Source organism: Zea mays, chromosome 5, assembly GCF_902167145.1.
Source record: "Zea mays cultivar B73 chromosome 5, Zm-B73-REFERENCE-NAM-5.0, whole genome shotgun sequence".
NCBI classification, from domain to species: domain Eukaryota; kingdom Viridiplantae; phylum Streptophyta; class Magnoliopsida; order Poales; family Poaceae; genus Zea; species Zea mays.
Genome location: NC_050100.1, coordinates 30,326,520 through 30,337,332, shown reverse-complemented (window position 1 = coordinate 30,337,332; position 10,813 = coordinate 30,326,520). Strand labels below are relative to the sequence as shown.

The 10,813-nt window shown below is 47.8% G+C and overlaps 1 protein-coding gene across 7 annotated transcripts; it reads left to right on the top strand.

Moving 5' to 3' along the window:
• The first annotated feature begins 3,512 nt into the window (after positions 1-3,512).
• On the top strand, positions 3,513-10,033 carry LOC100381424 (putative methyltransferase PMT3). 7 transcript variants are annotated; one of them, XM_008645693.3, is made up of 9 exons: positions 3,800-4,424; positions 4,525-4,652; positions 4,724-5,069; positions 5,154-5,318; positions 6,330-6,512; positions 6,588-7,182; positions 7,563-7,675; positions 7,790-8,010; positions 9,339-10,033. In XM_008645693.3, exons 3-9 carry the CDS (start codon positions 4,821-4,823, stop codon positions 9,661-9,663), a joined length of 1,851 nt encoding a protein of 616 aa, XP_008643915.1. In that variant the 5' UTR covers positions 3,800-4,424; positions 4,525-4,652; positions 4,724-4,820; the 3' UTR covers positions 9,664-10,033. The 7 variants fall into 7 exon arrangements, with proteins under 7 accessions (XP_008643917.1, NP_001167736.1, XP_008643916.1 ...); XM_023300027.2 differs by having other exon boundaries at positions 4,237-4,424; positions 4,729-5,069; XM_008645695.4 differs by lacking the exons at positions 3,800-4,424; positions 4,525-4,652 and adding an exon at positions 3,513-3,755 and having other exon boundaries at positions 4,729-5,069.
• The last annotated feature ends 780 nt before the right edge of the window (positions 10,034-10,813 follow it).

Here is a 10,813-nt window from a genome sequence, read left to right as displayed (position 1 = left end):
GGAATCTCCACAACTTGGAGCCTCTCGCCCTTGCACTTGAAGTTCACAAAGAAGCACAGAGCAAGGGAGGATTAGCAACGCACACAAGACACAAGAATCAGAGTGTCAACACGCACACAAGTCGCAACAAGAGCTCGCAACACAACTCAATGAGTTCACAACTCCACTAGAGCTCTATATGCTATCACAATGAAACAAATGCGCGGAATCGAGGTCTTGGTGCTTAGGAATGTTGTAGGAATGCTTGGTGTTCTCCTCCATGCGCCTAGGGGTCCCTTTTATAGCCCCAAGGCAGCTAGGAGCCGTTGAGAGCATTCTAGGAAGGCTGATCTTGTCTTCTGTCGACTGGCGCACCGGACAGTCTGGTGCACACCGGACACTGTCCGGTGCCCGATTTCCTTCCAAAAATGGCGCAGTTGACCGTTGGCAGCCTGAGAGCCGTTGGCGCACCGGACACGTCCGGTGCACACCGGACAGTCCGGTGCCCCCTTCTAGCCGTTGGCTCGGCCACGTGTCCCACGCAGATTGCGCGGCCGACCGTTGGCCCGGCCGAACGTTGGCTCACCGGACAGTCCGGTGTACACCGGACAGTCCGGTGAATTATAGCCGTACGTCACCGGTGAATTCCCGAGAGCGGCCACTTCGCTCGAGCCAGCCTGGCGCACCGGACACTGTCCGGTGCACCACCGGACAGTCCGGTGTTCCCAGACTGAGCAGAGTCTTGGCTGCTCGAGCCAAGACATTTTCAATTGGATTTTCCTGTTTCCAGCACTTAGACACAATACATTAGTCCATAAAACAATGTACTAAGTCTGAGAAACATACCTTTATCCTTGATTCGTACTTTGTCCACCTTTTTACACTTAGGCACTTGTGTTGGACACTAAATCACCAAAATACTTAGAAATGGCCCAAGGGCACATTTCCCTTTCAGCCCTTCAGTCAACAGAGCCAAAGTGACCGCAGTCACTTCGCCGCTCCTCTGACCGGCCTGACAAAAGGACAGCGCCGCCTGCGCCGCTCCGACTGCTGCGCCACTCGGCAGAGTGCGGCTGACAGCAGCCAAGTCCGGCCTCGAGCGCCATAGGAAGCTCCGCCTCGCCCGACCCAGGGCTCGGACTCGGGCTCAGCCCCGGAAGACGACGAACTCCGCATCGCCCGACCCCAGGGCTCGGACTCGGGCTCAGCCCCGGAAGACGACGAACTCCGCTTCGCCCGACCCCAGGGCTCAGACTCGGGCTCAGCCCCGAAAGACGACGAACTCCGCATCGCCCGACCCAGGGCTCGGACTCGGGCTCAGCCCCGGAAGACGATGAACTCCGCTTCGCCCGACCCTAGGGCTCGGACTCGGGCTCAGCCCCGGAAGACGACGAACTCCGCATCGCCCGACCCCAGGGCTCGGACTCGGGCTTAGCCCCAGAAGACGACGAACTCCACTTCGCCCGACCCCAGGGCTCGGACTCGGGCTCAGCCCCGGAAGACGACAAACTCCGCTTCACCCGACCCCAGGGCTCGGACTCAGCCCTGGCCTCAGCCGACGGTCTCCGCCTCGCCCGACCCAGGGGCTCGGACTCGACCTCGGCCTTGGAAGACAGACTCGACCTCGACCTCGGAGGAGCCTCCACCTCGCCCAACTAAGGGCTCAGACCGACCACATCACAGGAGGCACCATCATTACCCTACCCCAAGCTAACTCAGGCTACGGGGAACAAGACCGGCGTCCCATCTGGCTCGCCCCGGTAAACAAGTAATGATGACGCCCCGCATGCTCTATGACGACGACGGCTCTCAGCCCCCTTACGGAAGCAAGGGGACGTTAGCAAGGACTTGACAGCCCCGACAGCTGTCCTTCCGCCAGGCTCCAGCGCTCCTCCGACGGCCACGACACCACACGAATCGGGTGCCAAAACCTCTCCGGCTGCCACGATGGCATGTACTTAGGGCACTAGCTCTCCTCCGCTAGACACGTTAGCACACTGCTACACCCCCCATTGTACACCTGGATCCTTTCCTTACGCCTATAAAAGGAAGGTCCAGGGCCCTCTTATAGAGGGTTGGCCGCGCGGGGAAGTACGGGACGACGCTCGCGTAAGCCGCTCCCTCCCTCCCGCGTGGACGCTTGTAACCCCCTACTGCAAGCGCATCCGACCTGGGCGCGAGACAAACACGAAGGTCGTGGGTTTCCCCTTTTACGCTTGTCTTCCTCCGGCTTCTTCTCCCCTTCGCGCTCCGTCTCGCGTCGACCCATCTAGGCTGGGGCACGCGGCGACAATTTACTCGTCGGTCCAGGGACCCCCCGGGTTCGAAACGCCGACAAGACTCCAAGCCAAGGTGTGGCTAACTTCAACGAGGACTAGACAAGCATTTCAGGTTTGGTCGAACCTCGAGATAAATCCCTGTGTCTATGTGCTCTGCTCTGTGTTATGTGCTCTCTCTCTCTTAATTGTATTTTATACTTGCACTTCAATACTTATATGTGGTATAAGTTGTCTTTGAAGTGTAGGGTATTTTGAGACATGAACTTTAATTCCACTGCGACCTATTCGAAGGGTCTTTCATTCCATTGCAATCCAATCTTCGAGTAGAGTAAGAATTTCTAGTTTCTAAGTGTTATTTTTTATTCGCCTATTCACCCTCTCTAGGCGACATCTAGATCCCGGACAAGGGAACTTTCAGGATCATAACTTAATGGACAAGAAGATTCACTTGCACGCTTGCACATGAAGTCGGATTGCATATTAGTTATTGCTGATATTGCGAACCTATACTGCTTTAATTCGATGGGGATCCGATTTCAGCATGTCTCTCCCCGATTCTCGTAACAATGGCGTGCAATTCGATACCAACATGTTGAAATGAAAAATAGATCGTTTTTATTAGAATTAAAAAAACGAAAAGATGTATAAAGTGGAACCTAAGACTCATGTGAGGGCTGTATTTATCCATATGATCACCTAAAACACAGTTTTGCACTGTTGTAGCCTACACTATTTGCAAAGTGAAGTTTGAATATGAGGACGTATAATCTGCTGGAAACAAGTCACGACAACGACACAAGATAAAACAGTAGTGTCACTACTCAATTCTGGTAGCCCCACTAGACTCTAGACGGACGGTGACAAAGATCTTCATCCAAATCCCCAACCAACGCCGCTTAGGGACAGTTTGGTGGACATCCCTCCTCTATGGACCCCCTTCATATCCCTGTCCACCAAACAAACTCTTAATATTGTTATGTTTATCTGATCTGTTCCGTATTTCCTCATGCTCACGGTTCGTCTACGCTCTCTACCCTCTCCCTCATGATCCGTGGTCACCAAACCAGCCACAGTGGCACGCGGTAACATAATCAGTAAAAATTTGCTAGGTTATATTAATTGTATATAAGTAGTACTACTAATTTAGTATTACTTCAAATCAAATAGATGAAAATAAATCTAGACACATAAATAAAACACATTAATGTATAAATCTATTAAATATGTAAAACAAAATTTATTTTAAGACGAAGAGAGAGTATTTACTTATAATAAATCCCCGCGTCGTCATCATCCTGCCACCTTAACTCACCGGAGTGCAGCTTTTACCTAATAGGCCTACATCTCTCTCTCTCTCCACATTCGCTCGCGCTACCCCGCAAGTCGAGGCCTTCCGCTGGCGCTCGCTCGCTCCGTGACCGGCTGCCTCTCCGCTCCACCCCTGCGCTGCGACCGGAGGCGACCGCGCCCCGCGGTGGCGCTGCGACCCGCGACACGGTGCGTCGCTCTGTCCCTCCATCCCTCGCCTCCTCTCGGTCCGCGCCGCAATGCGGGTCCCTGCCTCGGCCCAGGCGGCGGCGGCGGCGGGGCAGCCTTGCTCGATCTGTTGCCGCCGTTCACACGGCCCGGCGTTCCGTCGGGGTTCGCCCGAGGTAGCAGCCGCCGTGGATACGTGTGCTCGCTTGCGCGATTTCAGCCCGATGCCTGCGCAGCGGTCGCGGCCGAGGTCTATCTATCCCGTGTTGTGATTGCTTCCGTTTGGTGTTTTACTCGTCTGTTAGGATTCGGTTGGTTCCGTCTGTTTTGGGACTAGGCCCGCAACGTTCAAGTGGTTAGTTTGCGATCTCGCTGTATTCCACTCCCATCACGCGTCGCACTGCCACACCGTGGCGCAGTGTGGCCGTCGCTGTCGAGCATTTGAACCGCGTCAAATTCAAAGCATTTTTAATGCGTCTCAGCGTCTGTTGTGCGTCTGGCTGCCTAATCCAAAAATTGCGTCAAATCCGAATTTTCATTCCGTGTATGCTTGGCCGCCTAATCCAAGTTCTTAAGGTTCGGTGCGGGGGAACGGAATTCCGAATTCCAAGCCCGCTTCCCCCAACAAGAGCCCTCGAGATCGGAATCCGCGAGTAAAATAACCCGCAAAAGGGTGCTTTATTTAAAGGGGTATGGTGACCTTTCCTCTTCGTGATCTGTCCCCCACTTCACTGCTGCTGCTGCTGTTTCTGTTTCACCCTTGGGCATTGAAGGTTGGCTTACTTGACAGGAAATGACCCGTTTAATTGCATCTTGTACAAGTCTTGGGGCGTTTGGTGGGAGAGTTTATTTTTTTCTCGTTGATTTCCGTTATCGGGGGGCTTCCATCTTGGTTCAGTTCTGCAGGCTGTGTTTGTGGTAGGGTTTCCTGCTTACTGATAGCTTCTTATAGTGATAGGGTTGTTTCTAAGGACTGGTGTTCTTTGCAGATCAGTGTGACTGAGAGGGGAGGGTTTCCAGTCAGTCATTTATGAATCCTGAGGCCTGTGCTTACTAGAGGGAGGGCAAGGCTCGTTGGGATCCGGGATGAAGGGGAGAAATGACTCGGGGCACAGCAAGAGGCCGGTTGTGCTGTGCTGTGTGATGATTGTGTGCCTATGTCTCCTCTTCTTGTATTTCTCGGGCTCCAATGGACAGGCTGGGAGCGCCGCATTTGAGTACGGGACCAAATTCTCACGGTCACTTGGATGGGGCAGTGATGATGGTGAGGATGGCTCTGAAGAGTCCATTTTTGGAACCGGGGATGCAGATGATGTCAAGCCCAAGAGCTTTCCTGTAAGTTCCCAACGCGTGACCAGCCCTTTTCTCTTGTGGATTGTCTGTTCATGATTTAAATTGTTTGTTTTCTTGGTTGCTTAGGTGTGTGATGACCGGCACTCTGAACTGATCCCCTGCTTGGATAGGAACTTGATATATCAAATGAGGCTGAAGCTGGATTTAAACCTGATGGAGCACTATGAGAGGCATTGCCCTCCACCTGAAAGGCGTTTTAATTGCTTGATTCCTCCACCACATGGCTATAAGGTCACTACTGATTTAAATCTTCTCTCAAAGTGTTCTTTTATTCCAATTAGGTTTTGTACTTGTTTTGAGTTCATGGACTGAGCATTGCACCTGTTTTGAGTTCATAGACCGAGCATTTCAAGCATCCAACCTAGTATGTGTTTCATTCAATCAACGATATAATCTCTTTTGCAAGTTGACTAAGATGATTTTGTCTTCGTTGTCTCAAGACATGGTTATATCTTTTCCCTGTGCTTTTCTGGTTTATTCATATTTTTCTTGTTAATAACACGTGTAAACCTGCTAATGGTATGGGATCCAAACTAAACCCACTCCAAACCATGTGCAACATTTAAAGTTTAATCAACCATTCAACCCACTCCACTACATTCAAACCAATCCAAACTGTTGCATTTTTCAACCCAGGCTACAACCTGAGGCGTTTTGTCGGTGAACCATTTCCAAGCCCATGGTTTCAGGCAATGACTAAATCAGCTCTTACTGTGCCATCTCCATGGCCCTACTGCTAACTACTCATCTTTGTGGCGCATGCATGGCACTGGTGACGCCGCCGCAGCACCGCCGCAGTTGCCCTGTGACATGCTTCGTCAAGTTAGAACTTTCGCCACCAGGTGTGGTGCTTGGCATACATGGATCACAGACGAGGATGGGACCATCGCTTCAACACTGTAATGATGCGGATGGGGTTATGCCTGGTGCATGGTGTCTTGCTGGGTCATAACCATGGTTTCAGTCAATCGGCAAATCGAAATGTTCAGACTAAAACCAAACCAGTTTGATTCATTGTGCATACAAACCCAAACCCAACTGCTCCACCAGCCTGCACAGCTCGAGCTCGTTTCCCTCCAAACCAACTTAGCCCAATAGAAAAATCAGACCACGAAAACCAGTTCTGGCCCAGACCATTACCAGGTTTAACACGTCCACTGACCTTCCACTATATACTCATCTGAAATTAGTTCTGTTTGAATGGATCCTTGCTGAGTTGTATCAGATCCACTATTTTTTCAGGTTCCTATAAAATGGCCAAAAAGTCGTGATGTAGTGTGGAAAGCAAACATTCCACACACTCACCTTGCAAAAGAGAAGTCAGACCAGAACTGGATGGTTGAAGCTGGTGAAAAGATCAAGTTTCCAGGTGGTGGAACCCATTTTCACCATGGAGCTGACAAATATATATCAAATATTGCAAATGTAAGCCTTTTGTCTTGATTCTTTTGTAAGTTGCCCTGAAATTCTTTAATCTAACCCATCTCTACTGTTTGGCAGATGCTAAATTTCAAGGATAACAATATAAACAATGATGGGATGCTTCGTACAGTTCTTGATGTTGGTTGTGGAGTTGCTAGTTTTGGAGGATATCTTCTTTCTTCTAATGTGATAGCAATGTCTTTGGCACCAAATGATGTGCATCAGAATCAGATTCAGTTTGCACTCGAAAGAGGGATCCCTGCATATCTTGGTGTTTTGGGAACAAAAAGGCTTCCGTACCCAAGTAGATCATTTGAACTAGCCCATTGTTCACGTTGTAGGATCGATTGGCTTCAAAGAGATGGGATTCTTCTGCTTGAACTAGATAGATTGCTCAGGCCTGGAGGTTATTTTGCTTACTCCTCTCCTGAAGCATATGCACAGGATGAGGAGGATCTCCGAATCTGGAAAGAAATGAGTGCCCTTGTAGAAAGGATGTGCTGGAAAATCGCAGAGAAAAGAAACCAAACTGTTATTTGGGTGAAACCTCTGGACAATGATTGTTACAAGAGGCGAGCACATGGTACAAAGCCACCTCTATGCAAAAGTGGCAATGATCCAGATTCAGTATGGGGAGTTCCAATGGAAGCTTGCATTACTCCGTATCCTGAACGTGAGTAATTATCCTGTTCCCACCTAGTCATTTGATACTAAGGCTGTACCGTACTTTTTTTTCGAACAATGCAGGAGCCATACTTGTGACATTTTGCTTCTCTCATTTGTCATACACGATTTCTGACTTTGGGATACGAATATAACACTAAATTAGTTCATTTGTTAATTCGTGGTCTTATGGTTTTTTCTGCTTATGTCAAGGTATTGTTCCTTTTTTGTAGACAAACAATTCTTGAAATGACTTTTTTTTTCAATATATAGTTTTCGTTTTTGTCAGTAATAGCTAGCCATATGGTGTACATTCCCTCTGCCCCTTTTATTTCACTTTCTCTAATCTTGGAATGCAAGAATACTGAATAAGTCATTTTATGTTTTCAGAAATGCACAGAGATGGGGGAACTGGGCTAGCTCCCTGGCCTGCCCGATTGACAGCCCCGCCTCCCCGTCTTGCTGATTTGTACATTACTGCTGACACATTTGAAAAGGACACGGTTAGTTGACCTTACAATGTCTATATGATCGTGGCATGCTGTTTACATTCAGAACTTTCTTATTTGAGTCTTAAGAGCTGCATAAAGATTGCTGATGTAATTCTTGCTGTGCAGGAAATGTGGCAGCAAAGAGTAGAAAACTATTGGAGTTTGCTGGGCCCAAAGGTAAAACCAGACACTATTAGAAACATCATGGACATGAAGGCAAACTTTGGGTCATTTGCTGCTGCACTCAAGGAGAAAGACGTATGGGTGATGAATGTTGTGCCACATGATGGACCAAGCACCCTCAAGATAATCTATGATAGAGGGCTGATAGGCAGCAATCACGACTGGTATGTGTTAAGAACCTATAAGTTTATTCATTGGTATTATTGAATTTTGTACAGCTAAGAGATATCAACACGGTACCATTTTGCCATGCCTTATGCCCTTATGTTTTAGTGGTCATTAGAAGTGCAAATTGCAACTTTATATTGATGGTGAATGCCATATCTAAAAAAACCTTGACCCGCGGGGGTAAGACAGCCCTCCGGCATTGTATTAAGAAGAAGACCTTACGTGGGTCGAGAAAACTATCAAACCTTACTCCACCCGTGGGCAGAGACACCACAGCCCATGTTACAACTTACAAGAGCACAGCTGAATTTTTATGATGAAACACTGTTGAGCCTGTTGTGCTTGTCTTTTCTTATTGGATGTGCCTGCCTACGCAACTATAACTTTGGAGCGAATTCCTTCAGTGCTTTGTAAGGAACTAAGGAGTGTTTCCTTGTTAGAATTTTTTCTTGGTATTTTAGACATAACAAAGAAGAGTAGGTTGGTGCAGTGGCGAGAGCTGTTTCACTGAGTACCTTTAGGATGAAGCTCATTAGAACCATTCTGCTACTGCTGTACCCTTGATGAGTCTGAAAAATACTGGATGTCTTGTGTTAAAGGAAATCTGTTTTGGTTGCTGCAATGGTATCTGGCCAATAATGCTAACATTGTATTTGTATGCCTATTGGTCAGTCTCTCTCTCTCTCTCTCTTGACGTCTTCAGTCCATCTAATAACAGTCTTACATTGTCTGTCAATTTTTTAGCTTCTCAAAAAGTTTTGTGCTGTGCCTTGTATTGTGAAAATTAATATGAAGTTTAGCAGTACGATCATGAGCCTCAAGGTTTCCAGCCTCAAGGTTTTGTGCTAACATTGTATGAAGTTTAACAGTCTTACATTCTCAAAAAGTTTTGTGCTGTGCCTTTAGGGCTTATTTGGTTGTGACCCTGGGAAAGGTGTCTGGGCCAGGCAGCTCCCCAAGCCATCGATTTCAGACGCCTGGTGGCCGGGTACACCTGTCTGGCCGGTATTCCCAGGCCAGGTCACCAACCAAACGAGCTCTTAAAGCCGTATAAAAAAGAGCCAGATCCGGAGTTGGGCAACTGAAACTACATTCTTGAGTCATGTTTCCTGTTTTTCTGGTTTAAGTTAAGGTATTGTAGGCTGTAGCATTGCCATTGCCAATCTTAATCATTAGGCCAGCATTGGTTAGTGGTTATATATATACTTGTTAATGGATCTATTGTTTGCAATCAAGATTGTCATTATTGGCAGGTTTCCGTAGAAGCGGGAACATCGTGCTTCCACATTTATAATTCACTCAAATCCAATAATGCGTTTTGCAGGTGTGAAGCCTTCTCAACCTATCCTCGAACATACGATCTTCTCCACGCATGGGCAGTCTTTTCTGACCTTGATAAAAGAGGCTGCAGTGCCGAAGACCTGCTCCTTGAAATGGATCGTATCCTCAGGCCGACTGGGTTTGCCATCGTGAGGGACAAGGGCACCGTCATTGAGTTCATCAAGAAGTACCTCCACGCACTTCACTGGGAGGCATTGACTGTCGTGGACGCTGAGCCCAGCCCAGAATCAGAGGAGAGCGAAATGATCTTGATAATCCGGAAGAAGCTGTGGCTACCAAAAGCAGGCCCGCAGGATTCCGGCACGTAGTTCTTCTCGTACCTGTTCCTCTCCCAGCACCTGCAGCTCAGAAGCCAGGCGCAGCTGCACCATCCAAAATGGTTCGACACTTGTAGCTCCTGAGATAGAGTCAGTCATGATTTCTAGCCCTACCGCCCACATGAAGATAGGTTGTTTACGAGGATACTGCAAGTAGTATGTAGCAGGCTTGGATTAAAAAAAAGGCCCTTTTTTGTCGCGACAGATATGGATTGGTGTTTGTTATCTAGTTTGGTTAGGAAATAAACATTCTTTTTCTTTTAGGTGTTTCGTGTCCTTTTTTTTTGAAGTCTGCTATAGTCTGTAGCAAGTGTATTTGGTGTTTTCTTGAAAGAACTACTGCGCTCACATTTTTGGGATATGTGCTTTGCCCTAGAGCCTCAAGGCTGCGGGTCCTCAGCTCGAAACTACTCGTGCAAATCTCAACCGGGAGAGCACTTCAATATAAACAGGTAATTTTACAGCACATTGGATGAAGGTGCTGTTAATACGTTTTCTCGTGAGTGCATCCGCACCCCTCAAATGTAAATAGGTTCGTCACACCCAGATGCTGGAAAGAGAAGATGGCAAAGTCATGAAAATGATGGTGGTCTTAGCACGTAAATCTGATTACGCTGATTAGGTTTTGAACAAAGTTTGCAAATTGAGTTTTGACAACTCTCCTGTTTGAAGGAGCACCAGACGGTTTTGTAGAAGCCGGAGCTGTTTTGGAAGAGCTATCAAGAACAGAGGAGCCCTACCAAACAAAGTCATAATCTGTCATTTGTAATGACCTATATAGCGCTCCCTCCGTTTATAAATATATAACACAGTTTTTTTTGAAGAATCAGTAGGGGGCCCCTACTGAGAAATTTATTAAGTAAGCGAAACGAAAACGTTAAGATAAGGTCTTTTTACAAATGTTAAAAAGTAATGAAAAGGGAACACTACTCCTATGCCTGCCACAGGCTCAGCCAATTCGGGATAGAGGTGTCAAATTTCCCCCGCGCTCTGTGCATGATCAATCGCAGCTCTTTGCTGAATTCCTGCGTACAACGGTGCACCGAAGGATCTTTGTTTGAAAACAACCACTCGTTTCGGCTTTTCCAGATGCTCCAAGTCATGAGAATAATAATCTCCAAAGAGAAGGGGACGTTAAGCT

What these genes read in the sequence shown, in the direction of transcription:
- LOC100381424 (XM_008645695.4), top strand. Translation starts at nt 4,821, where the DNA reads ATGAAGGGGAGAAATGACTCGGGGCACAGCAAGAGGCCGGTTGTGCTG. An exon ending in TCAAGCCCAAGAGCTTTCCT is followed by an intron (nt 5,070 to 5,153) that starts GTAAGTTCCCAA and finishes TTGGTTGCTTAG; the next exon opens with GTGTGTGATGACCGGCACTC. An exon ending in ATATATCAAATATTGCAAAT is followed by an intron (nt 6,513 to 6,587) that starts GTAAGCCTTTTG and finishes ACTGTTTGGCAG; the next exon opens with ATGCTAAATTTCAAGGATAA.